Below are 22,772 nucleotides of genomic sequence, written 5' to 3'. Positions count from 1 at the left end.
ATTCTTCTTCATAATAAAATTTCATAACGGCAAAGTGAACGTAACTCTCATATAGAAAGTGAACCACTATAAATCTTGTATTTGTATATGTGGTTATTTTGTGTCATTTGTTCGCACTATTTTTGCTTTTAGGGATTTATGATTTGCTAGTATTCAATTAAATCCCCCAACATATATTTCTTCAACTCTAAAATTAAAATAATGAATGTTGAATTGCCAAAAACAAAATATTATAATTAATTGCCTTAGCTTTAAATAAATATGAAGTTGCCTGAACACTGGCGTTATCACCACACCCTAACCAGAAAATTGTACAAGTGAGGTCCCCATCACATAATAATACCACGGTCAACTGGAGTATGGATAAAGTTTTAAGTTAAGGTGCATAAAGTCAACTTCTATTGTGTTGACTTCTCAACTTGCTTGGCTTCAGAGTTGGATGGGGAGCACCTCTCATCTACTCATCTCCTGTTGTTTTAAATGTACCATAACAATTTAATTTGAGCTGTTGGATATTATGTCCATTTAAATATAAACGGTAGGGTTATTATGGGAAATGTGGTATTTATGAATACGATTATGATTTTATGAGCCACTCTGCAAATGGCACAGTGAACGATGATCGATTAAGAAAGTAACATGAAGATTCATTCGGTTTCTGGAATTTTTGAAATCCGTGATTGGCCTAGTGAAACAAAATAATTCAGGTATCTGATGTTGTCCTCACCTTCTTAGAAGGGTCACATTTGTGGTAAATCATTTTTATGATTATTCAACAATAATAAAGCTCTTTTGACTTGTTAAGTTTAATTTAATATACAATATATTAAATTGTCGACATATTTGAATACGTGAAGAAAGGCCTATGTTTTCAAATGGTAAGGTGAAAGGGAAAGAAAAGTAACTTAAAATTTTGTTAATTTACAAAACAAAATTATTATGTTCCCTAAATGCCACTAATTTTATTATAACAATTACAATGGTTGGTTGGTAATTATGTAGTCCAAAATCAACCAACAGTCACGGTTTTCTTGGTAAAATGACAAGGGTTCAACGTTAGGTCATTGCCGTGATCTTTTGGGATACAAAATCTGATTCTTTTATCTTTTCTCATTTAGATAATGACGGTTGAATTCAGAAAATAACGGCATTTATTAATTATTTAATCATAATTAAGAAGAAAAAAAAGGGTCATTAATATCTAATTCCTTAAATACCATGGAAGCTACAAATCCGAGATTATAAATCACTGAATTTAGGTTTAGCCAAGATTTGATACTAATAATAAATAAAATAAAATAAATTTCCAAGTGTCTGGTCCGCCGTCTGCGCCAGCACCACTTTCCTCACAACACAAACACGTGACATAACATGAGACTTACAACCCCCAATTCGAACATAATGAAGATATTCTTTTCACGCGCTTTCCGGAGGGTGACTCAGGTTGATCTTCCTTCCTTATACACGTAGTACAATAGCCTATTAGGCTAATCCCGTCCCTTCCCCCTCCGCCGCTCCCCATTAACTCTTTGCCGAATGAGACTTGAAATTGCCAGGGCCCCTTCAGTTTTCGGCAGAAGCATTCAGGTCAAAAGTAAAACCAGAAAAACTGAAAAAGTAATAACTCTTTACCAAAGAAGACTTGAAATTGCCAGGGGTCCACTGAAGGGCAAAAAAGTCATAATAATATTTTTTATAGGGTAGGGGTAGGGACGTGAGACTGGGGAGGGACAGTGGACAAAATAACTGCAAATTGTGAAACAAAAATAACTGTGTGTAATAATCAAAAGCCTTATAAATAGAGCCCTTTATATATAGAGAACTGGCAAAGTTTACAGAAGGAGAAGGAGAAGGAGAACGGGAACGCGACCGCAAAACGCGGAGAAGAGAGGAAGGGGATTATTAAATATTTAACAAGGTAGTTTTAATGATGGCGAGCCAGAGAAACAAAGGTGTGTTTAGAGTTTCAGTCTGTGGTCAAGAAGAGATAGAGCAGTTGTCAAGAGATGGTAGTCATTACAGTCTTTCGACCGGAGTTCTTCCGTCTCTTGGAGCAAGAAGTAACCGGAGAGTCAAGCTCAGAAAATTTATTATTTCGCCTTATGATCGTCGTTACAGGTGTTTCTTCTACTTCCTTTCTTAAGGTTTACGTCTGCTCTTTTCTTCGCTTTATTTTAACGGTGGCGCGTTGTTGACTTATTTGTTTTTATTCTTTTCATTAATAATTTTTTTTTCCCTGATGTGGAGGTTTCTGAAAAACCGGCATTGAGCCTCGGGAAGCTTTGTTTTTAACATAACAACATTGCAATTTTCAATTTCGTTTTACAGTTAAGGTTTTTTTTGTCCTTAGGCCCTTACAGAAGTACGTTTTTTGTTTTCATCTGTTTCCAATGTCTTTTTAGTTATTGCTTTTTTTTGTTTGGCTACTTGAAAAAGAGTAAAAAAAAGCTCTTCTGAATCTTGCGGTGGTTTGTTGGTATTATTACTGGTGTCTCAGTCTTTGGCATCTTTGGTTTATTTGTATTTGCAGTAGTGTCTTTGGCATCTTTGTTTTATTTGTATTTCCAGTAGTGTTTTCAGAGAATGGTTAATAGCCGACTATTTTCATGAATCATAAGCTGCCAATTTCACTTTTTCTTTATTATTATGTACGGAATTTGGGTGCATGCTCAAAAAATGTGTTCATCTAGCGTGTTTTTGTTGAATTTTCTCAAGTCAGACCAAAGCAGTTCCTACTTTTGACTCCTCTAGCTGGAAAGACTCTAAAAGATCTTCAGTAACTGAATTACTTTTTTTTTTTTTTTTTTTAATCACTTCCTGCGTCCCTGTTTTTCTTGATCTTTTATAGAAAACCAATTATTTTGAAGAAGTTATGTGTTGAAAAATTGGTAATAAGAATAAAATAAAAGATTTGAATTGAGTTATATTCCCCTTTCTATGTTGATTATCGGGATAATTTAGATTCACCAAAATTTTAGTTCCTCATTTTTTGGAACTAGAGTTTGTATTGTATGCAAGGTTGCTAATAACTATACAAAAAAGAAACTACTTTTTTTTTTGGGCTAAAAATAGCTCTATTTTCAACTGATTCTTGCAGGATATGGGAAACTTTTCTTGTCATTCTGGTTATCTACACTGCTTGGGTGTCGCCATTTGAATTTGGATTCCTTAGAAAGCCACAAAAACCACTTTCCGTTATTGATGACATTGTTAATGGTTTCTTTGCCGTGGATATTGTTCTCACCTTCTTCGTAGCTTACCTCGACAAAGCTACCTACCTATTTGTTGATAGTCCAAAGAAGATTGCTTGGAAGTATACAAGTTCCTGGTTAATCTTTGATGTCATATCCACAATCCCATCTGAACTCGCTCAGAAGATCTCTCCTAAACCGCTCCAGTCATATGGCTTATTCAACATGCTTCGACTTTGGCGTCTCAGAAGAGTTAGTGCCTTATTCTCCAGGTACCAAAGACCTAGCTTTTAGCTTTAACCTAAGTTGTATGAACTTTTTTTTAACATAATTTGACTTTGATATAATTTTGCTTGGATACTATTTGTTTATTGGTCATGGCTCAACCGGCATTATTTCTTGGAACAGATTGGAGAAAGACAAGAACTACAATTACTTTTGGGTTCGATGCAGTAAACTTATTTTTGTAAGTCCTAGAAACTTGTTTTGATTATTTCTGTGAAAGAAATGCAGTTCGTTAGTTTTAGTAAGCCACACTAAGTATAGGACTCTCATTGTAGGTCACCCTGTTTGCGGTGCATTGTGCTGGATGCTTCTATTATCTTATTGCTGCACGTTACCATAATCCTGACAGAACCTGGATTGGAGCATCCCTGGGAGAAAACTTTGCTGATGAGAGCATTTGGATTCGATATGTGACTTCAATGTACTGGTCTATCACTACACTAACAACTGTTGGCTATGGGGATTTGCATCCAGTGAATACAAGGGAGATGATCTTTGACATCTTCTTTATGCTCTTCAACCTTGGATTGACGGCATATCTGATTGGTAATATGACCAACTTGGTTGTCCATGGAACTAGTCGAACCAGAAGATTTGTGAGTTTGATTCTTATTGTTATATTTTTGTAAATTGATTACTTACCACAGGTGAAGATTCTGACGTTGCTGGCTCTGTTAGAATGCTAACTCTTATTTCTCTTTTTGTTTTTAATTTAAAATATCAGAGAGACACCATTCAAGCTGCTTCAAGTTTTGCTCAGAGGAACCAATTGCCTCTTCGCCTACAAGATCAGATGCTGGCACATTTGTGTTTGAAGTTCAGGACGGATTCTGAGGGACTCCAGCAGCAAGAGACTCTTGATTCTCTTCCTAAAGCCATCCGATCAAGCATTTCACATTATCTTTTTTACTCTCTCATTGACAAGGTGTACTTGTTTCGTGGGGTTTCCAATGACTTGCTTTTCCAGCTGGTAAGTCTCTGAAGTATCAAGTTTTCTCCTTTGATTTTTCTAGTTGCAGTGAATTTTCCTTTTTTGTTAGTCATTACTTACATTGCATCTTTTTGTACAAATAAATTTCAAAGGTCTCAGAGATGAAAGCTGAGTATTTTCCACCAAAAGAAGACGTCATTTTGCAAAATGAAGCACCAACAGACTTCTACATCCTTGTCACTGGGGCTGTGGTAATTGCTGGACTTCTCTGTAAATTTTATTATTCAATATTGAAAACAGGCTGCATTCTGCCAACAACAGGAATAAATAGGAGTTACATTGAGATTTTTATTATATTCAACATAGTAAAAAATGAAAGCTAATGTTTGAATTACTTCACAGGATCTATTGGTTCTCAAAAATGGAACTGAACAGGCAAGTATTATCATTTTAAACACTCAGGAAACTTATTTATTAATACAAGGATTTCTTGTGGATTGATAAGTCCTTTTGCCCATAATGAACACTATGATAGCTGAACTATGTTAAATAACTGCAGGTTATTGGGGAGGCTAAAACTGGTGAACTTTGTGGAGAGATTGGGGTACTTTGTTATAGGCCACAGCTTTTTACAGTGCGGACCAAACGATTGAGCCAGCTATTACGGCTGAACCGTACAACATTCTTGAATATTGTTCAGGCTAATGTTGGTGACGGGACGATAATCATGAATAATCTTCTCCAGGTTTGTATATCTAGGATGCTATATTTTCATTTAAATGTAGGTAGATCATAAAATCCTTTGATGCTTTGCAAATTCCATATTCTAACAAATTCCAAAACATAATGTCTTTGTAGATTCTAACGATTAAGGGTAGCATTCTATTAAAAATCTACCATAACTTTGACAGTGGACTTTTAACATGTTCTAAAAATTGGTTCTTTCTTTCTTGGTGGGTTAGCATTTAAAAGACCTCCAAGTCCAGGACCCAAATATGGAGGGAATTTTGCTGGAGACTGAGAACATGCTCGCTCATGGGAGAATGGATCTACCTCTCAGTCTATGTTTTGCTGCACTCAGAGCAGATGATTTACTGTTGCATCAACTGTTGAAACGAGGCCTTGATCCAAATGAATCGGACAGCAATGGACGAACACCTCTGGTTTGTGAAACTCTCTCTCTGATTTTTGCCAAAATCAATATTCGATCACAGAAACTAATGTTTTCTTTTTTCCTTTCTAAACTTGTTCTATGTGAAAATAGCATATAGCAGCATCAAAAGGAAGTGAGAATTGTGTACTTCTCCTACTCGATTACGGTGCAAATCCTAACTGTAGAGGTATGCCCATTAAAAAAGAACATAAATGGGGCTGTATTGCGTGTTTATTTACCCTTCTAGATTGTCTTTATCTTCTCTTCTTGTTTTCCTTCCAAGTGATTCTTGAACTTCTCATTTTGAATTCAATGTTTAGTGTCGTGTGAAGTATAGGGTCAGTTTCTCATTTTGTGTTTATCATTTGTTAAAATGGGAAAGAAACAGAGTACTTACTATAATTTGGAGTTTTGATTTCTTTAATCTGAACTTGTAATCATTAAATATAGTTTAGTTGACCTTCGTATACTCCATCCAAAACAACTCATACTTCAATCTACACATATCAGCAGTCAGCAGAGGCATGCATGTGCAGATTTTGAAATAATTATAGTATTATAACTCTCCTTCTTGGCCGGTGCAATATTTGGTGATTCCTCTCCTTTCCCAATAGAGAAGTCTCAATAATGCAGAAGTCTCATTCTGCTATATATTATCCCAATCAATTAGTCAGCCGTCTGCAAGTTGTAGACCTTGAAGATAAGTCAGACATATAAACTCACATTATCAGGACTGTTTCATGTTTGTTGACTTAAAAACTCTTTGCAGTTTGTTCTTGTCATGAGGTCACTCTATCTGATCTGCTATTTCAACTTTTTATATGAGGCTTCTCTAGTCAACTGTATGATATTAAATAGTTAAATATGCACCTGATACTGCCACATTGTAATTTTATTTAATGGCCCCATATTATTAGGTGTTCTGTGCTGTTGAGTTGTTGCCATATTCTTCCCACTTCACTTTATATATTTATGTAAATTTCCCCTTTTGGTTAAAGTAAATGATTACTTAATATAATATTCAACCTAGAATATTTTGGGATTGAGCATTTAAACTCATCTTCATGCATAATATATTCTACTAAGTGTAATTAGTCCTGCAAATATTTCAAAAGTGATTTAAATTTAATTTTCACATATGGCAGACTCGGATGGGAATATACCACTGTGGGATGCACTGCTGGGCGGTCATGAGCATGTGATCAAACTTCTTGTGGATAATGGTGCAAACCTTTATTATGGAGATATGGGTCACTTTGCATGTACTGCTGCTGAGCAGAACAACTTAGAATTACTTAAAGAAATTGTTCGCCATGGAGGGGATGTCACACAACCTAGGAACAATGGCTCCACTGCTCTCCATGTTGCAGTTTGTGAAGACAATATTGAAATAGTCAGATTTCTCTTAGACCAAGGCGCTGACATTGATAAACCAGATGTCCATAGCTGGACCCCAAAGGACCTAGCTGAGCAGCAAGGACATGAAGAAATAAAACTCATTTTCCAATCTTTTAAAGAGGAGACTAAAACTCAACCTATCGTATCAGTTCCTGAGCAGTCACATGGAGTTCGCTACTTTGGGAGGTTCACAAGTGAGCCAGCTATTAGTGCTTTTACCCAAGAAGGCTCGCTTCAATCTACAGATGGGTCATGGAGCCAAAGTCGTCCAAGGCGCAGGACTAATAACTTCCACAATTCACTATTTGGAATAATGTCAGCTGCTCAAACTGTGGAGAAAGACTTACTGTTTTCAGTAAATCATTCTAAACAAGCCATGACTAATGGTGTTAATTCTACTAGAGTGACGATTAGTTGTCCAGAAAAGGGAGAATACGCAGGAAAGCTTGTGCTACTTCCAGCAAGCATGCAAAAACTACTTGAAATTGGTGCTAAAAAATTTGGGATTTCGCCAGGTAAAATTCTAAGTAAAGAAGGAGCTGAAATTGATGATATAGATGTTATTAGAGACGGTGACCATCTTGTTTTTGTCAGCGATGGTGACCAAAACTCCTTGAACCATGGGGTTTTGTAGTAGAATACCCGTTGAATGTGTAAATTTTGTTTTTGTGTTCTGCCACTTGCAAATCCAGTCGAAGTTTTTGGGTTGGGGTGGATCAGTCACCACTCTTATTCATTGCTTTAATCAGTTTCAAATATGATGAATCAAAATGTAAAAGAGCAAGTGTTTGCCATGGAATGTGTATTATGCAAAGGCAATAGATGTTTTTTCTCAATAAAGAGAAAAAAATTGGGCAGAAATTAAGCAGAGGCCGAAAGTCAAATATAATTTCATTAATCGAAGGAACACTATTACATTCGGGCTTTGTTTCAGATAGTAAATACGTATGGTATACGTTTCCCAGATTCATGAGGAGGTTATCAATGGCCATGCAAACAAAATATCCCAATAGAACAGATGAAGGTATCTTTCTAATTATTAGCATGGCAACCAATAATGCTCCAACAAGCATTGGTTGTGATAGTTTTGATAATGCTTTGCTCATGACTTTATGTCTGTGATTTCTAATTTTTTTTTTTTTTTTTTTAAAGTATATGAGATATTCAAACCCACAATGAAGTCTGTTTAATCCTTAGGACTACGGAACACTTTACAAGCTCAATAGATCAAAGTAATTACACAAATGTAGTAAGTATTTCTCCTGTGACTTCAGTACAAGATCTCCTAGGTATAGCTAATCCCAGTGGCTAAAGGATTTACCATCCGGTCATAAGGGGAGAAGTGTGTTTCCTCATTTTCACTTTTCGTAACAGAGTTATTCAAATTCCTCAGCTCTCCATCTGCCGTATGCTACACAAATGAATCATATACCTATGTTCCTGAAGTAAACATTAAGCTTTACCAAGTTTAATGATTTCAGTAGAAGCATTATGAGAGCCTGTTGCCTGAAAATATGAGATTGCTACAGATCGTAAGTGGTAAAGGAAATCCTTGCATAAAACGAGAAACTTACAGCGGGGGCTGTGACCCCTACCTGCAGCTGACTATAAATTTCAGATTTTCCAGCTCGTGGGTTCATGCCTTCTTTGTCCCACTCAGCGCATCTTTAATGGTAATCTTTATTTTAAATAGTATATTTCATATAAATAAAGAGTATCTTTATTAATTTTTAAATACAAAGAACAAATTTTTTATTAAATGTAATAGATTCTTTAAATTTAATGGAGATGCTTTTTATTTTAAAAAAAATAAAAAAAAAACTTAATAAATAAAATGCATAAAAACTTGTAATTTATCAATTAAAATTAGGATAGAGAGTGAAATTTGTATTTAAATTATAAAGAGTATGTTGGATTCTTGTTTTATGAATGAACTCTTTATAATAAAGAGTTTGTGTCATATAAAGAGTGGTTTGGAGATGTTTTTCTATATGTATCCCTATGTGTATGTTGTCACCAGAAAATAAAAATGACACCAACTTCAAAGTAACCATCTGCAGACTACCGTCTATTGAGAACCAACAGACTCTTAGCCAGCATTAAGGAAATGGAGGGAGGGATACCAATCATCCCATACAGAGAAAAGTTGGTGATAGAATGAAGGCAAATAAAAAGAACTAAGCAGGTCAATAAAGAAATATGAGAAAAGTGAAACAGGGACTTGGTTAATAGACCATAACCCGAGGATAAGCATATGGATAATTGGGATTGAAGGCATCTTAATATATACATGGGTGAAACCCTTCCCATATGTAGTTTAAATAAGGCACTGTTCTAACTAGGAATGCGGCAATCATGAGTGTGAAGTAGCTCAATGTTGGAAAAGCAGAGAGTGGATAGCAAACCGATTTTGTTGAAAATTCCAATAACATGATCTCTATGGCGAATATAGCAAACATAACTTTTGAGTTTTGGTGATCTCCAAAAACCTGAAGAAGATTGCAAATAAATGCAAGACTCTACTGTAATTACAGTCTTGACTCTCCAAGGATGAAAGAGGACCCTGAGCCTCTGTTAGGGACTTGCATGATTTGGATGAGAGTGTTGTGAGAAGGTCCATGCGTTCAAAGAGAAGATCTTCATGGGCAAATGATTATAATTAGAGTATTATTAGTATTTTATTCAATATAGAATAGTATTAGAAATAGTAGTCAATAAAGAATTAGATTTTATCATTACGCAAGAGTCTTATATAAGCCTAAAAGAACTTTATGTTCAAAATAATAAAATTGATAAACTTCTTCTTCAACCTTCGTTCTTGGAGGCCCTGTTCCTCGTATAAACAGAATCTCTTTTCTCCCTATCATTCAGAATATCTTCTTCCCTAACAGCCTCCTGGGAATTCTGGAAGAAATTTTTTTTGGGTGTATACTAAATGACAATGCTGATCATGCAAACACCAATAATGGAACCCCGTAACTAGCAATAAACCTCCCAAGTCCCAACCAGTTATGAATAATAACATCACTCATCTTGCAAACATGTTTAATATTAATATGTAACAGATTGAGTTGAAACTGTTATGTTAGTTACCGCATTTTCTTATCATTCATTTGTATTAACTGGGAAGGAAAATCGATGCAGTAAAATATCCAATAGACGGACTTGAAAAACCTGTTCCATATTGCCATCATCTCGCCTTTCTGCATTCTGCTCGTAATATGCAATGAATTTCAAATTTTCCGATCTAAATAATAAATTGAAATCGTAGAAAAACAGAAATTTATTAAGAACAAAGAGACCCAGTTCTTGCTTCCATTCTTGATAAATCCATTGCTCATTTTCAACGCAACCAGAAAAAAAGAAAGAATTAATCAAAATGATATTGAAAATAAAATCATATCTTTGATTCAACATTACAATCAAACTGATAATTATTAAATAAAACGGAAGTTATGGACTTTAACTTAGGCCATACAATAGTAACTATTTATTGGTAAGAATAAGATGATGAACAGTGCGTTGAGAGAGATCTCCGAATCTAGTTTTATGAAACAATATGTTGCCGCTTGATTTTGTACGCCAACGACTCGCATATGCAAAGTGCTAAGAGAGTCTTAGAAATTACACGTGATAGATTTATAAGATTTGAATATGGAGTTGAGATTATATATGTTGCAGAAAACATAAGTAATAGGCTAACAAAAAAGGTTTTTATAGTGATTCGGATGCTCAAACAAGCGACTCTTACATCTACTGTTATTTTATCGATCTTTGACTATTTCTATGATATTACCCATAAGACATACAAAGATGAAGAAATACAGTGTTTACAAAGAGAAATAATTGAGCTCTTATCTATGCCTAGCTCTCATATGTCTAGTCTCCCTCTTCGGGAAGAGAAGTGTCAATTTATACACCTAAACACTCAATGTAATGAGGGTTTTGCAAGTTACCTTGACACATGGAAGGCTATCATCCATTCATTTCTTGAAATGAAATAGGGTTGGTAAGAATATCTTTGAGGAGATATGGGCTTGTCAGCTAATACAAAAAGACATTTACTGGAATATCCGTTCACGAATTATTCGCGAATTATTGAAAAAAAACAAAAAAAAAAAAAAACTGATCCAAACCAGTAACAGATCTATGACTGTTAAAACAAAAATTAATGACCCAAATCAAACTTCCCGTGTCAAAACACAGACCCCCACATTCAATAACAGATCCCAACCAGTAAAAAAAAAAAAGAAAAATTAAAAGAGAAAAAAAGAAACTCTCTTTACTGAGAAAGACAAAAAAACAAAACCAACTCATGAGTGTTTGAGTCACAACGGGGCTATAAAAAAACGCAAGAAAGAAAAAAAGAAAAGAGTGAATGGATGGGAGAAGGAAGAAGGAAGGTGGAGGATGGATGGGTTGGAATTGGAGAGATTAAAATAAAGAAATGATGATAACGCGTTGGTGATCTGAGAAATGAGAGTATAAAGCCGCAGAAGATTCGAGAAACTGAGTCTTTGTCAAAGAAACAGTGTCGTTTGGTGTCTTTTAGAATTTAGAAGAAGAAAGACTATAAAAACAAATCTAAATTGCTGTTGATTCTCTTTAAAGTGGTAAAGGAAATCCTTGCATAAAACGAGAAACTTACAGCGGGGGCTGTGACCCCTACCTGCAGCTGACTATAAATTTCAGATTTTCCAGCTCGTGGGTTCATGCCTTCTTTGTCCCACTCAGCGCATCTTTAATGGTAATCTTTATTTTAAATAGTATATTTCATATAAATAAAGAGTATCTTTATTAATTTTTAAATACAAAGAACAAATTTTTTATTAAATGTAATAGATTCTTTAAATTTAATGGAGATGCTTTTTATTTTAAAAAAAATAAAAAAAAAACTTAATAAATAAAATGCATAAAAACTTGTAATTTATCAATTAAAATTAGGATAGAGAGTGAAATTTGTATTTAAATTATAAAGAGTATGTTGGATTCTTGTTTTATGAATGAACTCTTTATAATAAAGAGTTTGTGTCATATAAAGAGTGGTTTGGAGATGTTTTTCTATATGTATCCCTATGTGTATGTTGTCACCAGAAAATAAAAATGACACCAACTTCAAAGTAACCATATGCAGACTACCGTCTATTGAGAACCAACAGACTCTTAGCCAGCATTAAGGAAATGGAGGGAGGGATACCAATCATCCCATACAGAGAAAAGTTGGTGATAGAATGAAGGCAAATAAAAAGAACTAAGCAGGTCAATAAAGAAATATGAGCAAAGTGAAACAGGGACTTGGTTAATAGACCATAACCCGAGGATAAGCATATGGATAATTGGGATTGAAGGCATCTTAATATATACATGGGTGAAACCCTTCCCATATATGTAGTTTAAATAAGGCACTGTTCTTACTAGGAATGCGGCAATCATGAGTGTGAAGCAGCTCAATGTTGGAAAAGCAGAGAGTGGATAGCAAACCGATTTTGTTGAAAATTCCAATAACATGATCTCTATGGCGAATAGAGCAAACATAACTTTTGAGTTTTGGTGATCTCCAAAAACCTGAAGATGATTGCAAATAAATGCAAGTCTCTACTGTAATTACAGTCTTGACTCTCCAAGGATGAAAGAGGACCCTGAGCCTCTGTTAGGGACTTGCATGATTTGGATGAGAGTGTTGTGAGAAGGTCCATGCGTTCAAAGAGAAGATCTTCATGGGCAAATGATTATAATTAGAGTATTATTAGTATTTTATTCAATATAGAATAGTATTAGAAATAGTAGTCAATAAAGAATTAGATTTTATCATTACGCAAGAGTCTTATATAAGCCTAAAAGAACTTTATGTTCAAAATAATAAAATTGATAAACTTCTTCTTCAACCTTCGTTCTTGGAGGCCCTGTTCCTCGTATAAACAGAATCTCTTTTCTCCCTATCATTCAGAATATCTTCTTCCCTAACAGCCTCCTGGGAATTCTGGAAGAAATTTTTTTTGGGTGTATACTAAATGACAATGCTGATCATGCAAACACCAATAATGGAACCCCGTAACTAGCAATAAACCTCCCAAGTCCCAACCAGTTATGAATAATAACATCACCCATCTTGCAAACATGTATAATATTAATATGTAACAGATTGAGTTGAAACTGTTATGTTAGTTACCGCATTTTCTTATCATTCGTTTGTATTAACTGGGAAGGAAAACCGATGCAGTAAAATATCCAATAGACGGACTTGAAAAACCTGTTCCATATTGCCATCATCTCGCCTTTCTGCATTCTGCTCGTAATATGCAATGAATTTCAAATTTTCCGATCTAAATAATAAATTGAAATCGTAGAAAAACAGAAAATTATTAAGAACAAAGAGACCCAGTTCTTGCTTCCATTCTTGATAAATCCATTGCTCATTTTCAACGCAACCAGAAAAAAAGAAAGAATTAATCAAAATGATATTGAAAATAAAATCATATCTTTGATTCAACATTACAATCAAACTGATAATTATTGAACGGAAGTTATAGACTTTAACTTAGGCTATACAACAGTAACTATTTATTGGTAAGAATAAGATGATGAACAGTGCGTTGAGAGAGATCTCCGAATCTAGTTTTATGAAACAATATGTTGCCACTTGATTTTGGACGCTAACGACTCGCACGTACAAAGTGTTAAGAGGGTCTTAGAAATTACATGTGATGGATCCATGAGATTTGAATATAGAGCTAAGATTATATATGTTGTAGAAAACATAAATAATAGGCTAACAAGAGAGGTTTTTATAGTGGTTCGGATGCTCAAACAAGTGACTCCTACATCCACTGTTATTTTATTGATCTCTGACTATTTCTATGATATTGTCCGTAAGGCATACAAAGATGAAGGAATACAGTGTTTACAGAGAGAAATAATTGAGCTCGTATCTATGTCTAGCTCTCATATACCCAGCCTCCCTCTTCGGGAAGAGAAGTGTCAATTTATACACCTAAACACTCAATGTAATGAGTGTTTTGCAAGTTGCCTTGACACATGGAAGACTCTCATCCATTCATTTTTTGAAAGGAGATAGGGTTGGTAAGAATATCTTTGAGGAGATATGGGCTTAGCAGCTAGTACAAAAAGATATTTATTGGGCTGACATAAGCATGACTTTTTAGGCATAAAAAAAGCCCCCCAGTTTTTGGAGTACGTAATCGCACTTTAGAAACTAAGGTCTTTGATCTGAATGGCTGCAATCTCGAACTGAAGAGCTCGAACTATTCCTGGCGCGATCGAGTGCTGAGACCTAGGTGCTAATCGCGATCTGTTAGGAGCTCGACCTGAAAGCAAAACGAGCTCAATCTGAGCAAAACGAGCTCAACTTGAGCGAAACGAGCTCAATCTGTGCAAAACGAGCTCAATTTGAACAAAACGAGCTCAACTTGAGAGCAAAACGAGCTCAACCTGAGCGAAACGAGCTCAACTTGAGTGAAACGAGCTCAACTTGAGCGAAACGAGCTCAATCTGAGCTAAACGAGCTCGACCTCAAAGCATAACGAGCTGACCTAAAAGGTCACAACGAGCTCGACCTGAAAGGTCATAACGAGCTCGACCTGAAAGATCATAATGAGCTCGACCTAAGAGCACAAGAGATCAGCGATCTCGGCGATCTGAACATGCGATTTGAAGCTAAAGATCAGCGATCTGAAGCCGAGGATTAGGACGACCTGTGCGTGCGATCTGCGATCTGGCCACGCAATCGGAGAACTCTGACGAGTGCGATCTGTAATCTGGCCACGCGATCGGAGAACTCTGACGCGTGCTATTTGCGATCTGGCCACGCGATTAGAGAATTCTGACGTGTGTGATCTGCGATTTGGCCACGCGATCGGAGAACTCTGACGTGTGCGATCTGCGATCTGGCCACGCGATTGGAGAATTCTGACGCAGGTTTGAGATTTGAGCACGCCATCAGGGAATTTGGACATAGGTTTGAGAATCAGACCTGCTTGGGCCACCAAACTGTTGACGCTTGATTTTGGAAGCCAACGACTCACACGTGCAAAGTACTAAGAGGGTCTTAGAAATTACACGTGATGGATCCATGGGATTTGAATATGGAGCTGAGATTATATATGTTGCAGAAAGCATAAATAATACGCTAACAAGAGAGGTTTTTATAGTGGTTCGGATACTCAAACAAGCGACTCCTACATTCACTGTTATTTTATTGATCTCTGACTATTTTTATGATATTGCCCGTAAGGCATACAAGGATGAAGAAATACAGTGTTTACAGAGAGAGAATTGAGCTCTTATCTATGCCTAGCTCTCATATGCCCAGCCTCCCTCTTCGGAAAGAGAAGTGCCAATTTATACACCTAAACACTCAATGTAATGAGTGTTTTGCAAGTTGCCTTGACATATGGAAGGCCCTCATCCATTCATTTCTTGAAAGGAGATAGGGTTGGTAAGAATATCTTTGAGGAGATATGTGCTTAGCAGCTAGTACAAAAAGATATTTATTGGGCTAATATAAGCGTGACTTTTTAGACATAACACAATATAACGGTAAAGAGCAATTTGTTGCTCATGATAGGCAGTAAATTAATAAATTGATATTTATGTTTAAGAAATAAGTAATACAATATCTATATCAACAGATACAGCCTTTCACAACTCAGACTTACTGATTTTTAGCAAATCAGTTACAACAAATACAAATACTTATAAGGGAGAACGACATTTTCCCACCCAAGGTTTGGTGAAACGACACTTTCCCACTCATTGTTAGGTTTTGTCATGTTTTTCGTTAATATTTTATTAAAAATATGAAAATACCCTTAAATATTTGACTTTATAGATTTTTTATTATTTTTTAATTAACCAAAAAGTTAAAAAAGAAAAAAATTGTTAACTTTACTTAAAAAGTTAAAAGTAATGCTATAGAATTATTTAAAGTTAAACGACCTTAATATTTATTTATTTATGATGTCATCAATATCTCATCACTATTATTTAATAATCTACTAAATTTATAATGTTTTTCATAATATAATTTTTTTTTGTTTTTACTAATTAACATAGAAAATCAATATTCCTAATTAATTAAATAAACAAAAGAAAAAAGATATATTTATACTTCAACTAATAAATAATTAAATAAAGACTTTGACTTAAGTAAATTTTAATTTATAATAAACTAATTAAAAAATAAACTATTTAAGGGTATTTTCATCTTTTTAATCAAATATTAACAGAACCTGATAAAGGGTGGAAAAGTGTCTTGAAACTTGAATGGTGAGAAAGGGTCGTTTCGCCAAACCTTGGGTGGAAAAATATCGTTCTCCCTAATTATAATAAGATAGTTGGAATTGAATTTGAAGGTCTATAAATTTGAAACCTATGTGCATTACTCATTTCTAAGCCGGAGGTGTGGTCCAGTTAATAATTAGACTTCAAGTAGGGTGAACTTTACTTGCAATGTTAAGGTTTTTAACCACATGGAAGCACCTTGTGGTTTACGGATATTTACCCAAAACCTCAATCGAAATTAGTCTCAAAGAAAAAAAAAAAAAAAAAAAAAAAATGGGACTTTCTATATTTTATGTGGTTGGATTGGATATCCATATGGCCCGCATAGAATGCCGAAGAATAAAAAAATAAACATTCATCCACAGGGTTTAATTAGTTAAACAATCCCAACTATCAATAATACATTATATTAAAGATAAAGGAGAATTTTGTTTTTTTAAGAGAGTGCTCGGGCTAGTTATGGACACCTCAACTAATCTTTCGGAACCCTGAAACTAAGGACCGAATAAAAACTTCACTGACTATCCTTATTAATAATCGATGAGGGACTTGAACTCAAGACCTCTTGAATAATACATTCAAGAAAACTTATTAAACCCCTCGGTCACTTAGAAATAATTAAAGATAAAATAATAATAATTTAAAAAAAAAAAAAAAAACAAGGGACATAAGGGCATCAAATCATTAATTGAAAATTAATTTTGGAAATATAGGTAGGGCTCATCAGCCCTCAATCCATTAATCTAGAAACACATAATTAAACTAAAAACAAAATTGAATGAATAAATCGTATCATGTTCAGCCTTCAGCCTTCAAAATACGACTCTCTCCTCTAATTATGTGAAAAATAGGTTTTACATAGGGATAGGATAAGATAAAATAAAACCTTTTCTTTTACAAAACAAAAAATTTATTTCATTAATTCAACTTTTACCATCATAATAAGGAATAGGTACCGTGTTATTAGAATTTAGATGCACACCAAAAGTTTTTCTAATTCCTTCGTGTTTTAAGACAAATATCAACAAAGAAACATGAATGTTCAATCCAATGTCAAGGTAACAAACTCATGAATGTTCCAACTTTGACATCGTACAGCTATCTACATATCAGACTGAACATAATTGTCAAGCGTAAGACATCCCAGGGCAACCAAACATAAAGCTGCACAGGTATTTATGTAACCCCATTTTCCTCATAATCAGCTTTGAACAATTTAGAGAAAAATGTTGAGAGTCTTTTTCTTCATTGCTACAGCAACAAAACTTGCCGGGCAAATATACATTGTAGCTTTTACATGCTGAACGATTTAAAACATTACTGACACATCATATAACTTAACTTACCATCCATCACTGCAAAAGCTTCATCATTTTCAAACGTTCTTCATGTTCTGGATCCAGTTTAGGTGGTGTGTAACTACCATGAAGATCCTCCACAATGTACTCCTGCAATAGTTTCTAAAAAATGAGCCAGTATTGAAGCACCATTTGTCTAGGCAACCTACCCTAGGCAATCAAGTATCTGTATGGAAGGTACAAAAAACAATTTTTTACACGATAGGAGTGAATCAATGATTACCTTTGTAAGCTCTCTTTTGGTAAGAATGTGGTAGTGTCGCTGCCAGATCTTCTGAATAGCCATTGTGGCAGCAAGGAAACCATAGGCTATGCCAAGAATGGCAAAAATGACAACAAAAACAATAACCAGGGCAAAACATGCTTCCATAGATGCAGGAAAACAATCCAAGATACCCCAGCCATAGCAGCAGTTTTGGCAGTTACTCATCCGTGGGTCATTAGTGTTGAGGGAGGAACAATGTAGTATGAGCCCGAAAAATCCAAGCAGCACAAAGAAGGCCATGACCCCTGGTAATATACAAACGGACCATATCAGAAAACATGTGTCTATTGCATGCAAGCACACACAGACACATCAGGAGATTCTACATTTCACCCATTTTACTCCTTGTTCCAGACACCATGCAGGTAGAACGAAGAAAATATGGCACGCAATGACAAAATGGAACAAAAAAATTAGGTTCCATATCAAATATTCCAAACAAGTATTTGATGACAAATATGAAGCATTTCAAACAGTCAATTGAGGCTAAAAATAATGTCTTTCCAATCAAATGTGTGTGTGTGTGTGTGTGTACATATATTACTGAATTTAGAGAAGTTTACCTATACAATAGTAAAACGGAATAGGATGCTTTGACAGGATACGGTCCCAACTATCACTGAATGAATTCCTGAAGGCCCCATCTTTATCCATAAGGTATGCAAAACCACCTACTGCAGCAATCACCTGGAAAATAGACAACACTACTTTTACTTAACAGCAGGCAGAAATTCACTACCAATCTTGAGAAAAGATGAATCTACAGCTCGTTTTCTTTTTGGATATGGTACAAATCAAAACTCATTGAAGGACAATGACGGCTAGGCAGATACACCTAGGACCTAAACAATAATTTAGCAGGAAACAAAAAACCCCCACGTACTCTTCTATTCTTATATTGAAATTCTGTCTCTCAGCTTCCCCTTTTTTGTCTGCTGAGACTTATTTCCTCTCGACTATGGTTGAATGGAAGTTTCATTTCCTAAGTCTCAAATATTGTAAATAAGCTTAAAAATTCATTTACTTGACACCAAAGAAAAAAAAGCAGAATAGAATAAAAAAATAATATGAAATAAACATGAAATCAAAAACAAAATGATCAATATTGCCAGAACCCAAAATTTTGATAAAGCTTAAAAAATGACACAGCAGAGTAACGTGATGCAATCTTGTCTAACATGGTAATGCAGTCAATTCTAGTCATCTTATCAAAAAACCTAAGCTAAATATTCTAAGCCTCAAGCAATGCAATTTTTCTCCTTCCATACCAATTTTCATCAAGTCAACCATGGATTACACCAACCATTATTAGGTAATCACCTTTATGGGCCTCCTATAATTTACTTAAGACTTGAATTAAATCGTATACGTCAATAAATCTAACTCATATCAATAGTTTTAGAAGTAACTTTATTAATTGCTATAGGTTCCCATGCTACAAATACAACTTGAACTCACGGGTTAAAGTATGAGTTCAACAGAGAAAGAACGGATCAGAAAAATTAGACATATACATTAAGCTACTATAAAATTAAGTGAAGGAGATATTTCAGAAGACAGCTGAAACACATTTGTTTGAAAATAAATATAAAAAGCAGTTTCTTTATTTCCTTTAATTATTAGTTTCCCGAAGGGCAAAAATTACTCAAACAAGATTCAGTGCTTAACTAACGAAGAATGGGATCTTTCATGCACCCTTTTACACAATGGAGAGGACAGCAAGATTACTCACAGTCTGTACAGCTAAAAATACAAAGAACACATCCCTTGCCACAAACAGTCTGAATTTTATTTTGCGCCAAGAGTTGTCCTCAAACAATTCAACTTGAAGGTGAAATTGCGCTTTGCAGGTTGTGCAATGCGAAAAAGCAAATCCTTCCTATTAAGCGAAAAGGAGAAGATAGAAGATTAATATTAGACCATCAACAAAAAAAATACCAGCTAAAAACTGTTAAAAGTTCATTTGCATTGCATCATTAAAAAGCTTGAAGAAAAATTGTACTCAACCTTAACTGACCGCCAGTGATCAAGGCAGGAACGGTGAACAAACTGCTGAGTGCCTTTGCACATGCACGGAGATATCAATTCATCCTCTGTGACAATATGTGGAAACCATTAGGCCAAAGAAAAAGCAGATGCACATCCGAGAAGAACTTCCACAAGAAAATACAACAACTATGCACCAGTATACTAAAATGTGTACTTATGACATGGCCAAGAGAAAAGCAAAAAGAAAGAGAAGAAAAATGAAAAGAAATAAACAACTTTTAACAGTCACTTTTCATCTCCAACACAAAGAAGGTGCTTACATTAGAAAATTGGGCTTTAAATCGGTTTGGTTTTGATCACTAATTCACCAACCAAAAATTGTACTAATGTAAAAGTAGAGTTCAACTAAATCCTCCAAACAACACAAAGAACATACAAAACATGATAAAAATTCATATATATTACGTAACTGAGCAAACAAAAATCCCCAAAAATGTTAATTAATGATGAATTTATCATTATCGCAATAGAATTCAAGATTCACCGTCAATGTGACAAACAGTATTGATTGCAGCCAAGTTTTTAAGCTAAAGAAGAGCATAAGGCAGAATCCTATCAAATTACTTCAGATTTTGTATCCAAAATTATAACAATTATCCCCTTTCACGGTAAGCAACAATATAAAAAGTCCAAAATGTCACAAATACAATCACATTTAATTGAAAACTAGAATCTTGATACAAAATTTTCAAATCAATCAGAAAATATAATTATAAAACAGAAGCAATTGCAATCAAATTGATGGGAAACGGAAAAGATTGAATAAAGAACGCATGATCACCTGGTTCGCCATCGCATTCAAGGCAAATACGACAGCAAGGAATGGAGCCATCCTCTAGGTCTTGATTCTCAACGTCTTGATTCACGATCAAACAGGAAGTCTCAATTGAACTAGAACTTGCTGGTTGCTCATGATTCTCCAGCAAAGGATCCACATCGGTAGGGTTCCGTTCATCAACCCTCTCCAGCTGTAATTCCCCTTTCATTGATCGTCCACTTCGAAAACAAAATATAAAACCCTAAAAATTAATGTTACAAAGATGGAAACAGTTTTGATTATTGCAATTATGTGGATATTGTTGGTAATAAACCAAAAACCTGGAAATTGCAGAGAATTACGAAGAATTAGTCAGTGGACTTTTCTTGGAACGTCGTTCATTAGTGATGATCGGCCTCAAATATAGGGGCTCTTACCTAGATGGCGCGCGGGTGCCTGCAGCGCGCATCGTAGCAGAATAGATTTGGGCCCAACAAAAATGGGCCTACTTATCATTTTTATATCACACCGTAATACTTTGTACTACATGAGCCTTACTAGATTTGAGTTTTAGGCCCGAATTGGGTTGGGCCTTGTGGCAAAACCAAGAGAAAATTGGATTCTTAATGAATAATTTTTTAAACACCTCTTTGGTCTTTACAAGTGGTTATCAACTTATCATTATCAATACTACGTTTATAATACAATCTCACAATCCTAACGTAATAGCAGAGTTGATACTGTCACGTTAGCTCCCACTATACCTAAGACACTAAATGACTTTAACTAAACATAAACGATTGTTCTTTTACAAAGAATGATTTTTCCTTATTAAGGAATGATTGTTCCTTGTGAAGAAATAATTATTCCTTCAATAAAGTATGATAATACTTTATAAAGAAATTGTCATACCTTCAATAAGGAACGGAGAAGGTATGACTATACCTTCAATGACCATTCCTTAGAGAGAAAATGTCATTCCTTCCTTATGAAGGAATGACCGTTTCTTAGTTCTAGTCAAAATAATTTTGGGTGTGTTTGGTTCAATATTTCTACCCATATTCCTAATCCTATTCTCCAAATATTGTTTGGCACATTATTTTAGAAATATTACTATATTTTTTTAATTATAGACCCCTTAAGTTCATTAATTTCATAAATACCCCTAAAAAAAGTTTAAAAATTAACAAAAANATACTTTATAAAGAAATGGTCATACCTTCAATAAGGAATGGAGAAGGTATGACTATACCTTCAATGACCATTCCTTAGAGAGAAAATGTCATTCCTTCCTTATGAAGGAATGACCGTTTCTTAGTTCTAGTCAAAATAATTTTGGGTGTGTTTGGTTCAATATTTCTACCCATATTCCTAATCCTATTCTCCAAATATTGTTTGGCACATTATTTTAGAAATATTACTATATTTTTTTAATTATAGACCCCTTAAGTTCATTAATTTCATAAATACCCCTAAAAAAAGTTTAAAAATTAACAAAAATACCCCCATTAACCCATACTTGCTAGATTTCGGCTACCACCGATGATTCCGGCAACCACCGTCGCTGGTAGCCGGAATCTGTAAACAACCTACACCACGACGGCCACTGGCTAGTAGTTCACCGTTTGGCCTTTTCCAGCCAGATCCACAGTGGATCTAGCCGGAAAAGGCCAGATCTAAAGGCCAAAGAAATGGCCGTCATTGACTAAAAACGACGGCCACATGACGACCAAAGATGGATTTCTTTGGCCTTTTCCGGCCGTCGATGGCCACATTTGGCTATAGATTTGGCCTTCTTCGGTCAGATCCGTGGTGGATCTGGCCAGAAAATGCTATACTGATGCGTTACAACACAGATTCGACCGGTCTGTGTCGTAACACAATTTTTCGGCCAGATTCCGATGGTGGTGGCTGAAATCTGGCACTGCGAGTGGTAGGGGTGTTTTTATCATTTTATATGTTGGGGTATGTAATTAAATTAGTAAACCTAGGGTTTTTTTTTATAAATTTTTAAATTTTATCTCGTAATACTCTCATATTCAACTACCCAATATTATTCCCAAAATCTTATCTAAAATAATAAAC

General features: G+C 35.0%; 2 protein-coding genes across 3 annotated transcripts; one reads left to right on the top strand and one right to left on the bottom strand.

The window, feature by feature from the left end:
• Positions 1 to 1,821: 1,821 nt before the first annotated feature.
• LOC116114100 (potassium channel AKT1-like) lies at positions 1,822 to 7,933 on the top strand. The gene is made up of 11 exons (XM_031400256.1): positions 1,822 to 2,118; positions 3,098 to 3,463; positions 3,600 to 3,657; positions 3,752 to 4,072; positions 4,201 to 4,446; positions 4,560 to 4,658; positions 4,810 to 4,842; positions 4,967 to 5,152; positions 5,370 to 5,570; positions 5,672 to 5,747; positions 6,706 to 7,933. The coding sequence occupies exons 1-11, from the start codon at positions 1,928 to 1,930 to the stop codon at positions 7,590 to 7,592; spliced, it is 2,664 nt and encodes an 887-aa protein (XP_031256116.1). The 5' UTR covers positions 1,822 to 1,927; the 3' UTR covers positions 7,593 to 7,933.
• A 9,500-nt stretch (positions 7,934 to 17,433) lies between these two features.
• LOC116114046 lies at positions 17,434 to 21,092 on the bottom strand. Of its 2 annotated transcripts, none has more exons than XM_031400210.1 (7): positions 21,029 to 21,092; positions 20,712 to 20,926; positions 19,889 to 19,974; positions 19,614 to 19,760; positions 18,445 to 18,568; positions 17,840 to 18,126; positions 17,434 to 17,706 (listed from the first exon to the last, which is right to left on the bottom strand). In XM_031400210.1, the coding sequence occupies exons 2-7, from the start codon at positions 20,914 to 20,916 to the stop codon at positions 17,611 to 17,613; spliced, it is 945 nt and encodes a 314-aa protein (XP_031256070.1). In that variant the 5' UTR covers positions 20,917 to 20,926; positions 21,029 to 21,092; the 3' UTR covers positions 17,434 to 17,610. The 2 variants fall into 2 exon arrangements, with proteins under 2 accessions (XP_031256070.1, XP_031256065.1); XM_031400205.1 differs by having other exon boundaries at positions 21,050 to 21,066.
• Positions 21,093 to 22,772: the final 1,680 nt, after the last annotated feature.

Source organism: Pistacia vera, unplaced genomic scaffold (genome assembly GCF_008641045.1).
Source record: "Pistacia vera cultivar Batoury unplaced genomic scaffold, PisVer_v2 Contig1212, whole genome shotgun sequence".
Lineage (NCBI taxonomy): Eukaryota > Viridiplantae > Streptophyta > Magnoliopsida > Sapindales > Anacardiaceae > Pistacia > Pistacia vera.
The sequence above is the reverse complement of the archived record's forward strand: the minus strand, read 5'-3'. Positions and strand labels throughout refer to the sequence as shown.

Excerpts from the sequence above, each read along its gene's own strand:
- LOC116114046 (XM_031400210.1), bottom strand. The coding sequence starts at position 20,916 with ATGAAAGGGGAATTACAGCTGGAGAGGGTTGATGAACGGAACCCTACC. Across the intron at positions 19,761-19,888 it reads ATCACTGGCGGTCAGTTAAG|GAAGGATTTGCTTTTTCGCA; the intron begins GTTGAGTACAAT and ends TTCGCTTAATAG. Across the intron at positions 18,569-19,613 it reads TATTTTTAGCTGTACAGACT|GTGATTGCTGCAGTAGGTGG; the intron begins GTGAGTAATCTT and ends TCTATTTTCCAG.
- LOC116114100 (XM_031400256.1), top strand. The coding sequence starts at position 1,928 with ATGATGGCGAGCCAGAGAAACAAAGGTGTGTTTAGAGTTTCAGTCTGT. Across the intron at positions 3,464-3,599 it reads GTTAGTGCCTTATTCTCCAG|ATTGGAGAAAGACAAGAACT; the intron begins GTACCAAAGACC and ends TTCTTGGAACAG. Across the intron at positions 5,153-5,369 it reads TCATGAATAATCTTCTCCAG|CATTTAAAAGACCTCCAAGT; the intron begins GTTTGTATATCT and ends TTGGTGGGTTAG.